The sequence below is a fragment of the Lutzomyia longipalpis genome, chromosome 2 (genome assembly GCF_024334085.1).
Source record: "Lutzomyia longipalpis isolate SR_M1_2022 chromosome 2, ASM2433408v1".
NCBI lineage: Eukaryota > Metazoa > Arthropoda > Insecta > Diptera > Psychodidae > Lutzomyia > Lutzomyia longipalpis.
The window spans coordinates 27718535-27741317 of NC_074708.1; the positions used below are offsets into that span (position 1 = coordinate 27718535).

The following is a 22783-nucleotide window of genomic DNA, read 5'->3' on the forward strand; positions in this document are numbered from 1 at the left end:
TTTGACCAAATTTCTACCAGACAGCCGATAAGATTAGTTCAGAGCTGAGATTTCTTCTCTCTTTGTATGCCTGCTGGCTAAATTAATTAGATAAATGCCCAATTCGCGATAAAGCTAAAGCGATTGTGAATCGTATCATTTCACCGTCACTGCGTCAGTGGCACTGATAAGGCTAATCAAGTGGCGATTTTTCCCGGTATTTTTGTGAAAATTACATCGAAACAGAAGCCTAAAGCGCGAGTTTGGGTAGTACGAAACCTCCCATTGAAAAAGCTCTCAGGAGGTGCTCAGGGGTTGTATTCCAGGGTGAAAAGCACCCTATAAGCTGTGATGAAGTGTGTATGGGAGCTTTTTGGGGTGATTTCTGTGTGATGCGCATCGAGGTCTGTGGGCCCCAAGGCGCATGCTATACACTTTTTTCCATCATCGTCAGTGAATCGATTTTGTACCCTACACCATTTTGTGCGATATTGCTGAAAGTGTTTGGTGTTCGTACTTTATGGGGCTGAAGAAAAAAATCTTTTTGCGCCCCAAAGAGTAACCAAATGTGCGTGATTTTGTGCTAAAATTAACCACAAGTGCACCTGACATCCGCTTGGGGATGAATTTTGCGTGAATGTGCGTGATTTAACGTACAAAAAACCCCGTGAAGTTCGCTACAACATTCCTTGTGACCAATCTCTGTGTGTGCACGAAAGGAGCTCCATAGAAATTGCAAAAAGGGCCCCCAGTGCAACTTTTTTTCATCATTTTCTCCCCCCGGAGGAGAACCCGCAATTGCTGAAACTGGTTAAGAGGAAGGTGTAAAGGTGCTTTCTGGAGGAACACATTTGGGATATATATACATACAGCACGTAGAGAGAGGTAAGAAAAATTCGTGGGAAGATGTGTGGAAAGTTGCAGAGAAAATTTCCTGGAAAAAATCCCTTTTGCTCGTGGGCGAGAAAATGGAGATGATTTTGAGGTATTTTGCGCCTCTGTAAATACTTCATCACGAGAAATTCTCAATTTTCGCAACTTTTCATCCTTTTTCCCCACCTTCGTACCCCTCTACACGCCCACCCTCACCCCCAACCCCCACCGAAAAAGCATCAAATGACCTTAAACGTAAGCCCAACTCCTCGTTACACATTCCTCAAGAGAGTCGCAGTGACTCGAATTTCAATCCTCAAATCAATATTTTATTAAGGGATTTCCACTCTCACGCGCCTCCCGGGTCCCTCGTCCACGCTGAGTTTCTCCAGAAAAATCCCTTGAATTTTCACGTTTTCACGCTCATGTTTGGGGGAAATGGTGGTGAATGAAAAAGCTCCATGAACAACCCTCCGAATGAAACTTCGCCATTGATGCTCGTCTGCGCTCTCTTTTTTTCGCGCTCGTCTCAATTGACCTCATTGGGGGTTATTTAGCGAAGATATAATTATTAATCCGCGCCAGACGCCCCCACATTGCGATTTAATTCGACCATTTGTGTAAGGATAAATTGATATTTGAACGCCTCTAGGCACGTCACATCGAACCTTTTTCGCGCGATTGACGACGATTTTTCCATTCAGAGCTTTCGAGCGGATTCGCATATGTGTGACACCACGTTATGGGAACTAATTCGATTGCGAGGGCGGCAAATGTCTGTGCAAATGGAAAATTGCCGCCCTTACGGAGATGGCACACACACACAGCTCCGAGGGATGGGGGAAGGGAATTTTCCGAGATGTATGTAGAAGGTGGGTCAGTGATATTCGAAACATCACTAATTTGCAGAGGAGTCCATTAAAATTTCACACTAAATTGCAAGTTTTACTGGGGGTGGGATTTACAGGGGTGGTGATGGAGATAATTGAGTTGCAAGGAATTTTGGAGCATTGAACAGAAAATTGCGTGCTTTGACCTTTCACGGCCACTCCTGGTGAGCTTTCTAGAATTGCATAAACTATGAACTTGTGAACAAATAAAAAGGAATTCTTGGAAAAGCGTCTTTAAATAGGATTTTTCTGAAAGGAAATTAAAGAAATTTTCCTGAGAAATAAAATGGTAAAATATTCAATTTTTATTTAAAATTATTTTGAATTCTTATCAGAATTTATTGAAGATCTTGATTTATTTTTTACTGTTGGTCGTCAAAAGACTTTTTGACCACTTAATTCTTTCTTAAGCAAAAGAAGTATTAAGATTGTTTAGCAACTCATGCTCCAGATGGCGCTAAAAGACAATAAAATACTATAGTTAACTACACAACGCTGAAAGTATTTAAAATAAATATTTAAATATTGTTTGAAGGGTTTGAAGGTAATAATAAGATTATTTTAAGAAGTTTGAATAATTTAAAGAAGAATCATTGCATAATATAAGATGAAGAGTGCCATATGCATGCTATAAGAGTTTCAGAGATGAATATTTTATTATGGACTTAAAATAAGCTTCTTAACAGAACTTATACGTTAAATTGAATTTAAATAAAGACCAAAATTCGCTTAAATCTATTTTCAAATTTTTTTTTAAAACTCAAACTTATTCTCAATGAAATATAGAAATTTTTAGCTTGGAAGCTGTCACATAAATTGATGTATGAGATGAAAATACATAATTTAATGGGAAAGGCTATTTCAGATATAGCAATTTATCTCACAGATATAAATAAAGATTTTCGGGTTAATAATATATGGATTTATTTATAAATTATCATTGCTCATTGAATCTACCTTTATCAATGAAACACCAACTAATAAATTCTTAATCAGACAATGAGATAAAAAGATTCATTCAGAGGTTGATTCTATCAATGATCTTTTCTTTTCTTACAATTTAGAAGTTTTATTGTAAGATTTTAACAGCTGGTGTTTGAATTTATTGTTCCAGAAAACAGTTTAAGAGATCTTTAAAGAGCTCTGGAACTGTCAAATTCTTAAAGGATTTTTCACAGAATGACTGACGAATTGTAATAAAAGAAAAGCTTTTTATCAAAATTATGCTGAATATCTCGTAATCTAAAACAGATAATTTTTCTTTCTTCTCTACAAAGTCTCTTCTATGTCTTTTAAATCCTCTCAACTTCTCTCAAAGATTTCACCACAAAATTTCGAACAATTCTTTGCAGGATTAACCAAAAGCTCATCGCAAAATTCACCTTTTTAAAACGTTGAAAACAAACAAATTAAAAACGGTTGAATGAATTCCAATTATCCACTAATCAATTGGAATTAATCAAACAGAAAAAGCTCCTCAAACAGATCTATGTTGGGAAATTCTCTTTTTTATATTTTTAGCTTTACCATGATTGCAAGTTCGTGATGTCCATGATTTACTTTCACATTCAAATTGCAATGTCAGAGCTTTTTTTTTGTTGAAATTTATTTTAGTGTTGCATTCCCAATCCTTCAGGCAAATGTATATAAAAAAATTTATTTTTAAAGCCGCAGGAATAGCAGGATGTTGCAAAACACGAATGAATATTTAAAAGCTCCTATTTTATTATGCATGATGAAACGCACGAATTGCTCCTGTATATAAATTTTCACGATTTCCCATTAAAATGCACACAGAGTGGGTGCTAAAAGGTTTATATAATTGGATGTTTATTTGCTAAAATGAGATGTTGGATTTTCGCAGTGATTCACCTCTTCTTTAGAGGTGCAGCCAACTATTAAAATGATAATAAAATGATGCAATTTAATTCGGTTTGCAGAGAGAATTTTTTTTTGATTCACAAAAGGGACGATAAAAGAAGTCCGGGTCTCTCTGAATGCGTGGTGTGGTGTACTTTCACCCACGAGTGGGTTGCTTCCCTTCGTCATCCACAAGCTCCTTTTCAGGGTCTGGCTGCTGACAAGAGGAAGAATGTTCTTAGTGAGGCAAGAAATGCGAGAAGTGGGCGTTAAGTCACAAAGGAGGGCGAGAAAAACGACGTTATATCGAGGGTTGGAAAATATACTATACTAACTCATTTTTGTTGATTTTCAGGAGAGCGATTTGAAGTTTGAGATTTACATTGCTTCTTATGTAAATTTTTTTACAGTTTTCGTTGTAACTTTGTAGGGAACAAATATTCGAATTTGTCCTTTTGAGGGAAGATGAGGGACATCAAAAACAATCGAAAAATGCGTTAAAAATATACTATACTAACTCGACTTAGTATAGTGTATTTTCCAACCCTCGATATGGGGATGAAAATAGGGTGTAGGACATAGGATTCTTTTTTTCTCTCACTCTCTGGATACCTTTTTTTTTGCTGCAAAGAAAATGAGGGTACAAGAGAGCCGGGTGAGAGGAAAATTCAATTGATGCGCGTAAAGTGTTTGTCCTTCTACTGAATTTCCTCCATGTGGGCCGTCGTCTCACCAGAAAATTTCATTCAATCTCTGCCGCACACACACATACGTGAGCTCCTCTCTCCGATAAAAATAACCCCCATCCCCTATTGTCTCTGGCAATCATTTCATGCCATCATCCAGCAAGACACCAAATTCACTCGGATTTATTTCTGTCTGTCACAAAATCGATAGCACTGAAGCTAATTTCTCTGAGGGTGCGTGAATCTCAACGAAATTCCATCCCAAATACAGATCATTCAATTTTCTTTCTTTTTTTCATGCGATCTTTCAGAGAGCTTTGTTAGGTATGGCACCAAAGGCACAACTATGGAAACGCGAGGCTGCTGCGGAGGAGGTAGCCGATGTAGCCGCGGAAGCAACCACCCTTGCTACTCACATCTTTGGGCACAAGCACCACAAGTCCACCACCACGACGGAGGCAGATTTGGGTGAGTTTTTTCCTCTTCATTTTCTTCCAGCAAAATTTCGACGCAATTTAGAGAGCTTTTTCATTGCTCGCGGGTTTATTTTTCATCAAGCTTTCCACTCAGAGTTGAAAAGCTTTGAACATTTATTATTAAATAGATTTGAGATTGAGTTTCTTCTTTTATTCTTTATAAGGAGATTTCTTTGACAATTTTATAAAGAAAAAAAGATTTTTTAAAGCTTTATAAGTTTTGTGAATAAGTTTAGATATTTAAAGGATTTAAGCTCTTCAACCAGGCGCTTCCATTGCTGATTCTGAGGCATCTTACACTGAAGCTGATACGATATTAATCGAGTTGCTTTTGAATAAACGCTTGTTTTAAATTCAGGCAAAACAAAGAACCAAGAAAGTTACCAGGCGCCTCCATCTTCGCTTATGACTCTTCAAGTTTAATTGAAATAAAACACAAATTATTTTTTCATAAATTATTTATTCAGCAGATAAATTAATTAAATTAAGAAAAATATTGTTTTCAAGCTCAAAAAGCTTCACAAGCTTCAATCTCATATCTAGCCAAAGCATAAACTCTGCGGTGAAAGCCTAAAAACCATCGGAATAGAATGGAAAAAGAAAACAAAGAGCGGAAAAACATGGTGGAAGAATTTCATAAATAATTTTCCGTGTACATTTGCAGAGGTTGAAGACACCAGCACAGCCCCAACCCCGACGAAAGGTGAGGCCGAAAAGATGGGTGAGCAGGCAGTGGAGATGGCAACGAAATTTGCTCATGATATGGGGATCCCAACGTGGGGTCTCGTGGCGATTCTCATTGGCGTTGGTGTCGTCATTCTCGGTATTTGCTTCTGCTGCATCCGCCGGTGCTTCCGGAAGCGTCGCTCCAAGGATGGCAAGAAGGGCATGAAGGGTGTGGACCTCAAGTCGGTACAACTCCTTGGGTCTGCCTACAAAGAAAAGGTAATGTAAATTGGATACCATGCTTCACGCGCTCAATCTTTATTATCCCAAAATGCGTAGGTTTTCGTATAGCACATGAATGGAACGGGGGAAATGCAAGAAGAAGAAAAAAGAAAAAAAAAAACATCCGCCATTTTAATGCCTCAAAAAAAAAAACCATTTCTTGTTTCTTTTTCTCTTCTTTTCAAACCCATTGGCCAAAAAATGTTCAACAAAATCAACCTTTGTCTCATAAACTCCATCATCATCATTCCGTTGGATATTTACTGTGACGCAAATGTAGGTACAGCCGGACATGGAGGAGCTCACGGAGAATGCTGAGGAGCAGGACGAGGGCGAGAGCAAACAGAGTGAGCAGAAGCTTGGCAAACTCAACTACAAAGTGAGTTGAAACCGAGGCAGCTCTGCCCTCGAGCTTATTTTTGCCAAACAATCAAATTATATATAATCATACAACCTATATAGACATTTAATACAAATTAAATATTTAACAGGAACCCCTTTTGAGGGGTGTTTAAGAGATCCACCCTTAAGTCTCTAAAATGGGGGATGATAGCACGTGGAATAATTTTGCATCTTCTTCCACAGCTCGAATATGACTTCAATTCCAACAGTCTGGCCGTTACTGTGAATCAAGCTGAGGAACTTCCAGCCTTGGATATGGGTGGTACATCTGATCCCTACGTAAAGGTCTACCTACTTCCGGATAAGAAGAAGAAATTCGAGACAAAGGTCCACCGAAAGACTCTCAATCCTGTCTTCAATGAGACGTTCGTCTTCAAAGTAAGCCAAAAAACAATGCCTCCCGCATAAAATCTGATTAGAAGCTTTTTGTTTAATCTCTTCGGTAATCCCTTCTGGTAATCCTTTTGCGCTAATCTGTTGAATTTTCCACCCACAGAGTCTCCCCTATGCTGATGCCATGAATAAAACCCTCGTGTTTGCCATATTTGATTTTGATCGCTTCTCGAAGCACGATCAAATTGGTGAGGTCAAGGTGCCCCTGTGCCAAATTGATCTGGCGCAAACCATCGAAGAATGGCGAGAATTGCAGAGCGTCGAAGGCGAAGGTGGTCAGGTACGATTGTTCAGCATTCTGCACAGAAATCATTTTGAATTCCCCCCAAAGTGCCAATTTAGCCCCCGAATAAGGTGTGAAAATCCTTTCTACTCAATAGGGAAGCACATAGCACAGGAAATCAATTGCGGTGGAGCTTTGCAAATTCGATATAGAAAAGCTTTTTTGAAAATTTCAACATGGAAAATATTTTTCAAATATTTTTAGGGAACTGCTGATAATTATTTTATGCTTAATTCCTTTTATTTTTATTAATTAGAGAAATAATTTTTGAACCTTTGTTGTAACTCAAATACACAAATTTCACGAATATTCCTTCAAAAATTAACCAAAACTTTAATTTTACCCTCTCAAAGCTTCATAACTTTCAAAATCAAGTTACTAAAATCGAATTTTCGAAATTTAACTTTCGAATTGAATATCAAAAATCAATAACCAAGAATTTTTAACGAAAATACCTCTAATATTAAATCATTAATTAACATTTAACACATTAATCCCCCAAAGTTTCCAAGCAATAATTCATTTTCGAACTTCTTAATAGAATTTTCAAAAGTTCCCTATCTATATACCACCTAATATAAACTTTCTAAATTGCAATTCCACTACACAAAGGTACATAAACTTTGCAACTTTCAACAAACTGGCTATATGTATTTATTTTTCCCACCGCTCGTTAGTAATATGCCGCCATCGTTTTTTTTTGCAAAGCTCCACCCCAAGTTGCTTTTTTGTGCTTTTCCGTGTTTATATAAACTTTCCAACAACCGCAACTTTTTGCCTTCTCTTGTCAATCCATACTCCTTCGAATAATAAGTAAAAAAAAATCAGGGCAGAGGTAGAAAATTTCTTTTGCAGTAAAATATTAACAAGAAAAAAAATAATCAGAAGAAAGAAATTCAGTGAAATATTCCCATTAAAGCGAGTCAATTGCACACCATTTTAAGAGGGATAAAAAAAGCTCCTCTATGCAAGAGAAAAGGAGAAAGTTTTCCCGTACATTAAGCTTAAATTATGTATAGAAAATAGTTTATGAGAAGTAGAAAGTCAAAATGTGGAAAGAGAAATAAATTCACCAAGATAAGGTGGTTTTAGCTTAGCTTATAATTTAGTGTGTGTGCCAGAGAGCACAAATTGTGAGAAATAATTGAGCTTTTCCTCCCACCATGACCACCCAAGTCCCCCAGGAGCTGATATCATATCAAAATTATGTGTATACGATAAGATAAATCATGCAAAGCAATGGCTAAAGAGGAAATGTTTACATAAAACATCATTTTCATCACAAATTCTGTATTTCGAGTTTCATATTTACTATATATTTATATATAATTCTTATATTGAGAAACTTTTCGATTTTATATACTGTTGAGAGTTTTTTTTTATTGAGATTCAAATTGATTTTTTTTACTTTGGAATGGAATGTCTTTAAGAGTTTCATATTTATTATATAAAAACTTTTTTTATATTGTTCCACACTCCTTTCGTTTTTTGTTTCTTGAGAAGAACTTTTTTTATTATATTACAAAGAAAAAGAGAATTTGTTCGTTTAGAATTTATATATATATATAATACGCAATATCATACGTTTCAACGGGAAGTGTCCTCTTCTTGAGCTAAAAAGCTCAAAAGAGGCAGGTTAAAATTCCATCCCTCTGCTGATTACAGGTGAATTTCTTATCAAGATAATATTCTTTCAAATTTTTTATCCTACTTTTTTTTTACCTCATCTGAGTTGTGTACAGAAGCTACCAACACGTTTAATTAAATTTTGTGCTGAAAGAAGACGTTCTTTTATCTTTTACAAAATCTATTGGATTTATTAACTAATTAGCGCCAGAGTTTATGATTAAAATTCTAAAACTCTAAGAAAAAATTTGAAGAGTGTTCTTTCAACATTTTCGCTTCTCAATTTTTCTCAATCACCTTTTTATGAGCCAACATTTTACGTTCTTCATTTCTTTACATCACTTTTGCGCAGTTTGGAATCTTTTTTGAAAATTTGCCAAATCTCTTTTTTTTCTTTCTCTCTCACCGAATTTAATTAATTTTCAACATTTTCTTTCACAATTTTTTTGCCATTTTACTTTTCTTTTCTTTTTGTTCTCAAAGCAAGTCCAAAAGCAAAAAAAAATTGGTCTCCAAAATCTTTTTTTTTTCATGCGAAAAAGAAATTGACTTTTTCACCAAAAAAGAGCTCAAAAAATCAAATTTGATTAAAAAAAAAATTTACAATTAATTTTCATTACAGTTATTGACGTAAATTATTTTTCTCTTTTTTCCTCATATTTTCTCTGCTGTGCTTACGCCTGTGAATGGTTGTGTCTTCAACAAAAAAAATTTGCATGTCTCGCTTCAAAAACCAAAAAAACCAAATCAATTCTCATTCACGTAAGTATTTTAATTATAAAAAAACAAGAAACAAAAGTTCACCGCATTGAGAAAAAAATCAGAAATATTTCTTCCTGCATGGAGGAAATATTTTGATTTCTATCGCAAAGAACTTGGTTTTCTTTTTTTTTTCGTTTATAGTTTATTTTTCTCGTTTATTTCTTAAAGAGAAATTTGTTTGAAAAATAGGGGGAGGTTTAGGTGATCGTATTTAATTTAATAATTTATTTTGTACTGAAAGCATCATCTAAGCTTCTCCTTGATTTTTTAAAGAAATATTTATTAAAATTAAGCAGATATATCGCTCAAATTATTAAAACAAATTGAACTGGCAATCAAATAATGAGAAAAAATATTCTAAATTGAATTATTAGTTAATAATTTGGGCGATGATAGAAGGTAAATTTCATTTTTGAAAAATGGACCCACAAGTTAAGAAAAAAAATGTAAATGAAATTTGACAATTGGCTATAGCATCGAAAATCCATCCTCAAAGTTATAATTTCCTAATTTTTCTTTTTTTTTATATACAAAATTCAAGTTCACAAAATCAAGAATTATCATTAAAAATAGAATTAAAAAAAAAAGTAAAATATTTAAAAAGAAAAATGATATTTTTCGAATAATATGTGAACTTGAATTTTTTTCTCAACACTAAAACCTCCTTTTTTCCTCAACCCCTCTTCATGTTTAATCCTTTTATGTTACTTCTTCATTCTCTTCTCTATGTTCCCATAAATCTCTTCTTGTTTATTTATTTTTTTCTGTATTACATTTTGATCTCTGTGGAAGAAAAGAAAATTTGTTGTGGCATGTAGAAGAGCCATCACACGTGGGAAGCTTTAGAGTTGAAAGTTTTCTCTCAAAGCTCTATATAATTGTGTGGTGGTGTCAACACCATTTTCTCCCTCACTTCGTCTTGTAACACGTTTTACGTGATTGGAGTAAGTTTGGTGAATGCTTTTTCTCTTCTCTTCTCTCTCTATCTCTCTATAAAAATTATTTATTTTTGTCCGTCATTTCTTTTTAAAAAAATCTTTAAAATATAAAAAAAAAACATTTTCTTCATCTTCTCTTTTTAAATTCTTTTCTATACAAGAAAAATGTTAATTGTATTTTTGAAATGAAAAGCTTACACCGCCCACAAGTTTTCTATTTTTATTTAATATTTATTTTATTTATAAATTCTTTTTAATTTTTTATTTTCATTCACAGAGACATTGTTATTGCACATGGTTTCAATTTTATTTATAAGATTTTTTTTCAAATTTTTGTAACACTTTGTTCCCTCACCGTAGTTCTTCGTATTAACCCTCCTTTTTTGTTATACAAAGAATTTTCTCTATATATATACATATTTAGAACATAATGAAGCACTTTTGATAAAAGCATGTCATTCTTTTATTCACTCTGATTCTCATGGCTACGTGAAAACACTGTAAAAAGAAACAAATCATTTTCATTTTCACAAGAAAAACTCTAAAAAAAATCATAAGACGATTAAAAATAAACAATCAAAAGACATAAGAAAGCAAAAATTCTAGATGCAACACCGCAGCTATAAGTAGTTGGAAAAGCTGCATAGTGGGGGTGTTCCATTTAGAAGAAGCACAAAAGACTGCAATATGTATTAAGAGTAACATCCATCCTTAATTGGGCACTAAAAGTTCCATTTTAAAAGCTTTGTTCTCTGAAAAATGTTCTTCCTCACAAATTTATTCTAAAAGAAAGTTTCTTCATTTTCCTTACGCAACTCTCTTGCTGCAAAACTTTTTTTTTTCATCATCCCATGGCAATATAAATTGGAATAAAATGCAAATTACGAAAAAAAAAAGAAACAACATTTATTCAGCATAATTTCTTTTCTTATTCGCTCACGCAGCTTCTGAAAAATTCAATACTTTACCATTCGTACAAAATTGAGACATTTTGCCAAGAAAAACTTTCATCTTTGCAATTCTTTTACACTATACTTAATTTTTAAAAATTCCTTTTTCACATTATTTTGATTTTTCAACAAACTAAAATCAAAACTTTTATAGAATTTTCATACTAGATAAGACAACTCTCTCTCTCTCTCAACACTCAACAGGCCGGTATTGGATGACACACACAAAACAGACTATAAGTATGAGTAAATAAAATAAAGTTAAACTTTTTTTTTTTTAATTTCTTTAACACCTTTTTTGTATCAAAAGCTTTTCTCCACACTTTCACACCCTCTCACCCCTCTTTTGGAACTTTTTGCATGCTCTCAACGGAAAGGCAAAAAGAAGTTTCTTTTTTATTGAAGTTCTTTGCAATTTTTCTCCCAATCCGTTAAGAGTTTGAATTCTTTTTTGTTGTAACTTTTTAAATAAAATCTTATTGCATAACGAAGACACAAAAAAACATTTTTAGTGAACTTTTTTTATGCAAAATATTTAGGAAAGAATTTGCGACCAGCACAGGCCAACAGTAGTAAAAGCAAAAAGAAAGGCACATCATCAGTCATCAAAAATTCAATATAAAGCTTGAGAGCTGAGTGTCACAAAATGGAGTCACTCTCAGGCCCATAAAATCCCTCACATGAGTCATATTCTCTTTATAAATGTTTCAAAAGTCTCTTGATTTTTTTCATTCTCAATTCCGTCGGTCTAAAATTGTTTTCTCTATGTCTTTTGCTTTGACAGTTTTTATTTAAGTTTCGACATTAAACACTTTATTTATTTATTTTTTAATGATGATAAATTAATGAGGCAAAACGGTGGATTTGAATAATGGTTTAAAGTTCTAACACGAATCAGGGATTGACTTAACCTACTTCATTGAAAGAATTTTTAAAATTCTTTTTCAAACTTTAATTCTTTAATATATAAAACGATTAGTTACATTTTTCTCGCCGATTTCTCTATGAGAATTTTTTGCTAATTAATTGTGTGTTTCTATTTCTAAAATACTTCGTAAATTATATACACGTAGGTCTGAAGAGGAGAGTAAAACTAACCCTCTAAAGCGTCTCTTTAAAAATTATTTGAAAAAAGATCTTTTCCGTATTTCCTTCACTATAAAATAATATTTTTTATTTACAAAATGTTTAAATAATTTCTAAATTGAAAGCAACAATAAAGCTTTCTTCTTTTCTTGGAAATCCTATCAAATCTCTTTGAGATTTTTTTCTTAATAAAAATGAAAGCTTAATTAAAAGCTCTTCTATTGAAATATTGCTCCAGGAGCAATAATATTTTTCTTCTGAAGAAAAAATCCTTTCAAGTCTAAGCTTTCAATTATAGCTTTCAACTCTTATTGAAACTTTATCACCAAAGGTTGGAATGAAAAGAAAATTACAAAGACAAGAAAAAATCTTATTCAATTTCTTAAAGTATAAGACAACAAAAGAAATATTGTCAGAGAGTATAAAATTACATTTTCACACTCAAATAAAGCTCTCAAATTGGGAGAATGGCGCACTCTGGACCTATTAAATGTTTTGAAATTGTTGTCCCAATTTTAGCACAATAATATCCGATTACAGCTCATTAGGCGGAAGAGGCAGAAAATAATATATATTATCCACCCACTTACCCCAATATATTGTGTCATGCAATGCCGCACGGGCGAGCCTTTTCTGCAATTGCGAAAGATAAACAATTACAGTGGGGGTTGAACTTTAAACCAGACATTGTTCTACCCGCCTCCGCTACTGAATTCATATTGATTTTCTCCTCCGTATAGATGCGCTCAGAGGCGCTGAACAATATAATTCCTTTTTGTTCTATATTAAAACCAAAGAACAACACAACTATGTACATTCTACGAAACATTATTTTTTTTATTGTTGTGAAAATTTATATTTAGAAAAAGCTCCCAGAGAAGAAACAAAAAAACGCGCAAATATGTCTTGTGTGTGTTTCAGAGACGAAATATACATATTCTTATATTTATTATTATGGATGTTTGTGGTCTCTTTTTGTCCTTCCAATAAAATTGTGCAGAATCGCACAGATATGAACGAAAAAAAAAAGAAAAACCCTTTTTCGGAATGATTGTAATCCCCCCACTCCCTTTATCCTTGCCTCGAATATAGTGCACTTTTTCACACACACCCCCCTCAAATGTGGCTGACCTCTAACCCCTCTATATGAGATTATCTCTTAGAAGTCTTGATGTCCTTGATGTGTATTAAAAATATATATTTAAAGCTCCTTGAGGTTTTTGTGCTTTAAAAAAAAAAGATGTTCTTTCAAATCCATTTCATTTATTATATATAAGCCATCCTCCCGAAAATTCTTATCCCAATAACCACCCCTAAATGAAAAGTTCTCCCCCCACACACGTGGGGAGGAAAGTCAGTGCTATATATATACATAAAAAATACCTCAAACTGCCAATTGTTAATTAAGAAAAGAAAAAAACTTGTACAATAACCATTGCAGACAATCAATATAAACGATATAAACTCATCAATGAGTGTCAATAATAATGATGAAAATTCAATAAAAACAGTGTATAGAGTGTTGTGTTTAGATTACATTATTGCAGTATGTACATGACAATTTCCGCCTTTTCTTATTGTAGGAAAATAAGTTGGGAGACATTTGCTTCTCATTGCGATATGTCCCGACAGCGGGGAAACTGACTGTTGTTATCTTGGAGGCGAAGAATCTCAAGAAGATGGACGTTGGAGGACTTTCAGGTTTTCATTTTTCAATCTTTTCTTTTTATTCTTCAATATTCTTTTGTATATTTTCAGTAGAATTTGAATTATATTTCTCCTTCCAATGCAAAATAATAATTTTAATTAATTAATTCTTAATCTCTTTCTTTGTTTTATTATTTCTTTTACAGATCCCTACGTGAAAATCGCTTTAATGCAGAACGGCAAGAGATTGAAGAAGAAAAAGACAAGCATCAAGAAATGCACCCTCAATCCTTACTACAATGAATCGTTCTCCTTTGAGGTTCCGTTCGAGCAGATACAGGTAAGGTTTTGGGGGTTTGCGACGGCACTTTAACACCCCTCTTAAGCAACTTTCTCCCCTTTCGAGCGTATTCTATCTAACACACCAAACAACACTCTCTCTGTCTTTACTTCCTTTTGTAGTTTTTCCTTTAGTCTAAAAAAAACTAAATAAAATGACTCCAATAAACTACCTCCTGTATGGGATTGAATACGCTGGAAAGGAGATAGTTGGTTGGAGGTGTAGACTATCGTCGTAAATTCCCAAAACCTCTATATAGGTTTCTGTGCGGAGCACTATGGAACGACCCTGTAGTTTCTTTGTCTACTTCTTAACTGTCTCCTTCACATGGCCAGCTCCTAGAAATTATTTTCTTTTTTTTTAATGTTTTTTTTTACCTTCTCCTGAAAATTACTTCCATTAATATTATATATGTTTTCCTTCTCCTTAAAACTACCTCTTTTTTGGTTTTATTCGTTCACCTTCTCCTGAAAACTACCTCCTTGGATATTTTTTCGTTAACGTCTTCTAGAACAAATCATATTTCCTAATTTATTTTATAACGAATTCTAAACTTTAATTCCCTTATTGTTTTATTTTAATCAGCTCCACTAAACTACCTCCATTATATCCTTATTATACTCACTTCATTCCTCACATTTTAATTTCTTAATTTACCATAAGATCCTTCACTTTGAAACTACCTTCCCTCTGGCCACTCTCTATTAGCAATCTCTTATTTCAAAAAAATTAAAAAAATCAAGAAAACTCTTCACTCTTGCCCACGAGAAAAATCAAAGCCACTTACATCGACACAGCGTAATCTCCGTCTGTTGGTGAGAAAAGGAAGGCACGCTACAATGCACAACAAACACATACATAGCAATATACATAATCTTAAAGTGACAAAGTATCCTTTCTCTGAACAAAATGTCCTGTTTGGACTTTATTTCGATGAAAACTAAACGTTCCTACTGGTGTTAGATGTGAATCTATTATTTTCTGTGTAAATAAATGTAGTAACTGTCTATCCTCTTTAGTATAGCCTTCTCCATGTTTCCTATTTCCATTTTATTCTATTCAAAACAACCTTGCATTGAAGCTACATCCAGTGAATTTAGGTTCATTCATCACCTCTCTTTGTGCTTCATTTAACAATCTGATAAAGTTTCGATGGAAGATTGATTTGAGTAGAAGAATATCCGTCTTTTAACTCCCACAAGTCAAGTAGATAACCGAAATGTCTGTAAAAAAAAATAAAATTGCAAAACTAACGAAAAAGCCTCCCTGAAATCCCCGCAGAAAGTACAACTAGTCGTAACTGTTGTGGATTATGATCGCATCGGGACATCTGAGCCTATTGGTAAGGTCATGCTAGGCTACAATGCAACAGGCACCGAGCTACGTCACTGGTCCGACATGCTGGCATCCCCACGGAGACCCATCGCTCAGTGGCACACCCTCAAAGATCCCGAAGATGGTGAAGGGAAGAAGGATTAAACAGGACACTAAGTAAGGCAAACTTCACTTTTGATTGTAGCTGTTTGAGACACTTGTTCTCCCCTTCTCTTTGAACTAAAACAAAACATCCTTTAAAAAAGAGTCCGCCCAACGAAGTGTTAAAAACATTCAAAGGACGAGACAAAATAAAAGCAAAACCAATTTTAAAAAAATAAAAAGAAAAGAAAAACTTTAAATCTCCTCTCAGAAATCTGAAGAAATAAACATACAAGGACCTATATTAAGTAACAAAGAAAAATTATTTAAACCAAAAAAATATTATTCAAAAAATAGAGGCCAGTATCTAAATTCTTGCTGCTAATTTTTGGAATTACAGAAAAAAATTAAAAACAAAAAACAAAATTTTGCGTTAGAAAACCATAAAAAATCAAATTTTCGCGAAAAATTTATGAGAAATTGCGCAAAAACAATTCTAACAAAAAAAATGGAGAAAAAAAGACAAATATACAGTAAAAAAAATGAGAAACTTGTGTTAAATATTTAAGAATTAAAAGAAAAATACATAAATTCTTATAACTTTCGTCGCATATGACATTTAATGAACATTTAACCCCTGTCTTGAAACAATAATTAAGCATTTTCCAGTGTGAATAAATTTCCATTTAAAATATTTATTGATGTTAATTGGAAATTCAATGAAAAAAAATGGGAAAAAAATTAAAAATTAAACAAATAAAATTGCTTTTGTTACAAATAAAAAAAATGGCGTAATTCTTTTTTCTAATTTTTAACAAAAAAAATCACTAATTAAGGGACTTTGTTTCGTCTTCCGCATTCTAAATGTTTTTCTCTCATTAATATGTTTCCATCATTAATCTCTAATGAAAAAAAAATGAAAGAGGTCGATTCATGTTTTTTTGTCATCTTGAAGAAATTGCTCCAAGAAAACAAAAAGAAATGTGAGAATTTATGAAAAAAAAACAAGATAAAAGAACATAGACGTTGTAAGAATTCAAAAAAAAGATACAATAAATTGTGCCCTCGAATTAATTGTAATAAATTAATTAAAAATAAAACTTAATCTATGAGAGTGAGAGAGAAGTTTGAAAAACAAAGATGTAAAAAATCATTCCCAAGAGCTAGAAGACCAAAGATTGTAGTTTGTCCAAAAAAAAAACTTTCATATCATTGTACAGATTTATTCGAATTATTTTCCCCTTTTCCACCCTCTTATTTATTTTCCTTTCAAATTAAATCATCAAGGATTTATTTTTCCGTGAAAAATTCACAAAATTCATAAAATGAAATCTAAAACATAGTGAATTGAAAAAATAAAACATTTTTTACATGAATTTTATTTTAAACAAAAAAATAGGGCGCGATGCAGGATCCTCAGAGGATTTACGCGAGAGGTTAGAGAAGAAAATGTAATAAAGAAAAAAATATGAAAAGTAGATGAAAAAAGACTACGGAAATGTTGTTATTTAGTTCTTACAATGCATTTGTCGTAAAAAAAACTGCTAGAGAGTAGAGACATGATTTAAACGTATGGCAAAGAAAATAGAAGAAAAAAACATGAGGTAAGACATTGTAAATTGCACAATATATCTGTTTTTATAAAATGCAAAAAAATCATCACTGGAATTTAATAATATAATAATAAACAAAAAAAAACATAGATCATTTTGCAAAAATATGAAAAATTCGTACTTGCAACAGTATAGAAAATTTCGTACTACAAAAAAAAATATTCAATAGTCGTAAGCTTTCGATTTTTGCATCGAAAGTTTTAATTTTCAGACATATTTTTTGAGTTTAAGAAAATTAGTTGAAATAGGGTTGAAACTTTGGGAAAAGCAAATGAATTTATTGAAAATTTCAATTATATTTCGAATTTCAAAAAAAGATTCAGCTAGAAGGGGTTAAAGTAAGCAATAGGGGGTGAAAGAAGACGACAGACGGGCAAATGGAGTAAATGTTCAACATAAGGGGAGAAACTGCGAAGAGAGAAGTTAGAAGAAATCAAATTTTGAATATTTCATGAAATTTTCTTAAGTTTCTTGAACTCCTGCAAAGTATGAACTCTATTTTTCTCAATTTTCTCAAACTCCTTACCGTGTTTATGATAGAAAATTCATTGTTGGACCTCCCCTAAATAAGAAATTCTTTTAAAAATTACTTTTCTTTCAATTGTTTCCAAAGGGAGGTCCAAAAGAAAATCCAACCGAATGCACCAACCCCTAAATAAGCACCCAAAGATGTTTTTTTCTTTATTTTTCAATTTTTATGGAAAAGTAAAAAAAAAGAGTAGATATTCATTGAAAAAGAAACATTAAGGAAATAGTAAAAAACTCGTCAAAATATTTGCGAAAAATATATCCAAAAGATAGTAAAAAGAAATCGTACATTAAAAACCAAGTGCATCATCGAATTAGCATAAAACAGCATTAAATTATTAAAATGAAAAAAAATAGTAAAAGCAAAAATAGAAATATTGAAATCATAATATTTACAGATTAAATAGAAGAAATGATGAAAATTTTTAGATATTAACTTGAGAATTGAAAAAAAAATGAAAATTGTTTAAAAAATCTGAGAAGCAGAAGACGATGGATCGTGTTGTGGGGATCCCAATGAGGAGGATGAGTGGGCAAAGCCATACGGTAGAGATTCCTAAAGCAAACACAAAAAGGAAAAGAAATAAAATTGAAAAGGATCCTGCGCATGATTTATCGCTTCTATCCCCCAGAAAAGTTTCTCAAGCTTTTCTTTGATGATGAAAATCGTTGTAAATAAATTTAGAAAAAAAAAACTGGGTGAGGTGGTAATAATTTCGTACTACGCCGTGAGTTCAATGAGGCAACCAAGAAAGAGATTTAAAAGATTGGTGAGGATTGCGTGAGTCTCTTGGGTCATCATCCTTCATTTTGTAATTTATAAAATGTGTATAAAAGAAAATTTAATAATAAGTGCAGAGTTATTTTTTTTTCCCTATCAGAAGCAGATTTTGCTTGAAAAAAAAATTAAAAAAATAAAATAAAAATGCTCCATATTTAGATTTATGTGCAATCCATACAAAATAAATACAAAAAAAAATCTTTTCGTTAATCATCCCCCGAAAAGACGAATGTGGTGCAAAAAAATCGCTATAGGAATGTAAAAGTATTATCGAAAGATTTATTAAAATAAAAAAAATGAGCAAAAAAATAACCAGAAAGGAAGATGAAATCTCACAAAAAAATTAAATGTAGCGCCGCACGTGATGGAGAATTTAAATGTGCAAGAAATAAAAAAAAAATAAAGTGAAATATATATACCAAAAAATATGAATATATAAACATGAAAAAACATTATGTATTGAAGAAAAAATGAATATAAACAATAATAAATTATCATTAAAATTATAAATTTATGATTACAAGAATGGAAGACATGAAAACTATTACTTTGTTGATAAGTAGATTGTTTTTTCTCTGGTGTAATATATATTATACTAAAAAGAAATATAAACATTATGACAAATATTTCAAAACATTTTATTTAATTCCTCTTACAAAAAAAAACATAAATTTTCTCCTCTTATCACATTTATTTTCCTTTCAGTGTACGTGGAAAATTGTGGGATTGGGGGATGTTAATTTATCACCTCTTTATGCTTCATCATACACCCCCATTTAGTGGATAAATAATAAATTGAGGAAGTCCTCGATATTGGTTCCAATTTCCTCAATCAACTCATCATTTTTCCTCGTAGTACCTCCTCTTCATCGCCCGATACTTTCGTAGGCTGTAGAGAGCCTTCAACTCTTCAATCACAAATTCTCCCCTCTTAATTAATTCCTCAACTTTCTGAGGGTCCTTCTCACTGGCATTCCTTGCAAAGGCAGCATGGCAGCGTTGGCGGAATTTTTCCGGACCTCCAGGGTATTCCCGACCCATGTACTGCAGCTGGAAGAAAAAAATAATAAAAGTGAAAGTCAACAAAATCAATTAAGTTAAATTCTTCACCACAAATTACTCACCTTCTTGTAGACTTCAATTACTCTGGACCGTTGGCTCATCTTTGGAAAAATCCAAGCTTTCTCAACAAACTTATTAACTACCTACCTCTTATTACTTCCTCCGAGTTACATAAACTTTCTTTTCTTTGGGAAATCGCGTCAAAATAAACCTCAAATGAATGTCAAGCCTTATCACACAAATACAAAGAGAAAATTTAATTTACAAAGAGTTTTCTTACAAGAGAATTCAGGGGTGTATTTAGGAGGACGATTTATGGGGATACAATGAATTTAGGAGGTTGATTTTGAACTTTAAGTTCAATGTTTACAATGAGATTTAGGAATAAGAAAGACAAAAGTTGTTAGACATCTCTGACTTGAGTTTAAAATTATCTTCATAGAGATTCTGAGTATATTAGGTCCTCAGTTTTCGTTGAAACATTTTGTAAGATTATGTGTAAAAAAACGAAATAGATCCCACGAAAAGAAATCTCAATAAAACGTTCAAAATAGGATTTTAACAAAAGATCGTTTAAGATGAATAAAAATTGATTTATTACGCTCTAACCCGGATTTAGCACATATTTAGTACTAATTCTGGTACTAAATTGTAGTAGATTTAATACTTCATTTACTACTATATTTAATTTACTTGGAAAATTTTCTTTACTGACTTTAAGAGCATAATAATAGTAGGAGAAATTATTATTTTCACAAAAGTCACAGAAATTCGATTAGAAGAAGAATTTTAGAACATTATACGCGAAATTTCAAGAACTTTAGTTGAAAAATAATTTTTCTTGTCTTTTTTATGTATTTTTTATTATTTATAATAAATATATGTACATCTGTGTACATCTAACCATTATCTAGCCCGAATCTAAGCTAAAAAAAGAAACAAATAATTTTGTTCAAAATGTTTCATCGTGATCAAAAGGCCTCCAACCTCCTAAATCCCACCCTGATATGTTTAACCATCTACCAGCGAATAGCTCATACAGCTCATCCATAAAATCTCCCTATAAAAAATTCAAATTCTTCATTCATTTAACGGCCAAATGATCAAATAAAATTAAGTCCAAATTGCGCTTAAGCTAAAAAAGTCTCGCACGGTGCAATTAAAGCAGCGTTATGTATCCAACAGCATGTTGACAAGACTAATTGCTTTGCTAATGACATCGCGAGAGAGACATTTGGGAAAATAACTGCTCGCTCTAAGTGAGGGGCCCTGAGGGTGATGATAGTGAAAAAATCCCGCATCACAACATTCACACAAAAAGCTTTGGACCACGAATTTGCGACGCAGGGGCAGACCCACGTGTTCCCTCAGCCACTGACTGTGAGAAGGTGCCACCAATTAATATGACCAACCATTGATTGGTGTTGCATATTGTCGCAATGCTCCATCCACATCATATACTTTGGAATGCACGACGGAACCACAATCGTAAAATGCAAATGCCACTGTCTTCTGCATAATGTTGGTTTAAAAATCACCGAGTGCGTTGCTTCCAATTCATCAATATTTTGTGATTCTTTCAATTGTATTTGAGAAGATTCACTTTGACCAAGTTCTTTGGCTGGGTAATTAACATATATTTGTATACCACAACAATTGCTCATTAAATGCTCTGCTAAAACATACAAAACAAATCAACCTTTACAGTGTATTTTTAGCACGTCCATAAGTGGTTAATATGTTCGTATCTCTATCCATCGTGGGCAAAATTTCCATTGAATTCTAAATTCATTTTAATTTCCTTCCAAGGTTGCGTCTTTGATCACGCAGACGTTGAAGATTTTCAAGAAAATTTTCATTGATGCCAATTTTAAGTTCAAGTGTGTATAGAAAGTACCAATTAAACAGGTAAATAAGCACCAAGACCAATTAAGAGGAATTATGTTGCCACCTGCTACAATTTACTATTTAATGCTGACGACAACTTGCACGGGGGAATCCACTTTATTCTGGAACTAGATTTTTATTTTTAATTTAAAACTATTTATGCAGCACTATTGTAGCTTTAGAAATTAGTTTTTAGTGGTTTGAAAAGTAGGTTAAATTATCAACGCAAATAAAAGAATTATTACATATTGCAAAGAACATAAAGAATGTTGCAATAGCGAAAAATTATTAATTTTTGAACTCTCTTTGTAACCTTTGTAAGTAAATTGTAGGAGATTTGGTTCGTGGTCAACCAACAAATAAAAGATTTATGTTTTATGCAATTTGTTTGACTATTATTGTCTATTTTTGCAGAGTTTTTTATTTCTGAATTATTGCATGTTTTTTTCTTCATTTTTCATTGCAAAATTAGCATCTTATTTAGTCTGGAATTTTGCTAAAGTAATACAATTAAGAATAGAATTTTCATCGCTTTATTGAAGAAAGCCAAAAATGTTTCTAAAAAGAAAAGCTTGCAAGAACCTCTCAAAGCTCATAAAAAGCTTTCATTCTATATGTAAAGAGAGCTAAGAATATCCCAAGAATCACTAATTGTTTAATCAAGAGATGATGAAGGAAATGAACCAAACAATCCACCTTCCGCATTTCTTCGTGACAAATGATAATTTCACGCGTAAGAGGGAAATTTGCGGGTGCAATGACGGCAGTGTGTGATGCAATAGAGATCAGCAGTAATGCATTTTTAACCGCAAAAAGTACCATTGTGTCTTCTTATCGTTCCCGTCTCTGTGAGATTGCTCTGCGAGAGGTATTAATTTGCCAAACGCGCGCGCGCGCTACAAGAACACTCGCGAAGATTCTCACCGTGTCAAGGTGAGATAATTTTTATTTTATTATTGAGAAAATCTTATCTGATTAGAATAATCGGTATTATGGAGATTCACTTCTCACTGGTCCATGAACTGCATTAATTGTGCCATTAAATTTTCATTTTTTTTAACCCTAAAAATCCACAAACACGAATTTATTTAATTGCATTTGCAACGTAGCATTGTAACAGCAAAGATCAACGCCCATAGATAAATTTATGGAATTTGGCGGACAAAAGTGTTGGGAATAAAATCAATATGTTCAATAGAGAAGCACCCATAGACAAGAAAAAAAATTACTCAAGTCCGTTGTGTAAAAAGACGTCGAAGGCTCGGCTATTTTGTTAGATTACCTGAATTGAATTATATCACATTACAATGGGTACGAGAAAATGTGGCGCAGAAGGAAAAGTTTTATTGCTCATTTG

The 22783-nt window shown here is 32.8% G+C and overlaps 3 protein-coding genes across 12 annotated transcripts in view; 1 reads left to right on the forward strand and 2 right to left on the reverse strand.

The window, feature by feature from the left end:
- LOC129789858 (serine/arginine repetitive matrix protein 1-like) overlaps nucleotides 1-22783 on the reverse strand; it is a 982101-nt gene that overhangs the window by 182179 nt on the left and 777139 nt on the right. The window lies entirely within an intron of this gene.
- On the forward strand, nucleotides 219-19103 carry LOC129789900 (synaptotagmin 1). Of its 4 annotated transcripts, none has more exons than XM_055827023.1 (9): nucleotides 219-864; nucleotides 4600-4756; nucleotides 5429-5709; nucleotides 5993-6091; nucleotides 6298-6492; nucleotides 6611-6787; nucleotides 13745-13853; nucleotides 14006-14139; nucleotides 15421-19103. In XM_055827023.1, the coding sequence occupies exons 2-9, from the start codon at nucleotides 4615-4617 to the stop codon at nucleotides 15616-15618; spliced, it is 1335 nt and encodes a 444-aa protein (XP_055682998.1). In that variant the 5' UTR covers nucleotides 219-864; nucleotides 4600-4614; the 3' UTR covers nucleotides 15619-19103. The 4 variants fall into 4 exon arrangements, with proteins under 4 accessions (XP_055682998.1, XP_055683000.1, XP_055682997.1 ...); XM_055827025.1 differs by having other exon boundaries at nucleotides 340-864; nucleotides 5999-6091; XM_055827022.1 differs by having other exon boundaries at nucleotides 341-864; nucleotides 5999-6091; nucleotides 13736-13853.
- LOC129789981 (electron transfer flavoprotein regulatory factor 1) lies at nucleotides 19100-19775 on the reverse strand. The gene is made up of 2 exons (XM_055827131.1): nucleotides 19602-19775; nucleotides 19100-19527 (listed from the first exon to the last, which is right to left on the reverse strand). The coding sequence occupies exons 1-2, from the start codon at nucleotides 19638-19640 to the stop codon at nucleotides 19318-19320; spliced, it is 249 nt and encodes an 82-aa protein (XP_055683106.1). The 5' UTR covers nucleotides 19641-19775; the 3' UTR covers nucleotides 19100-19317.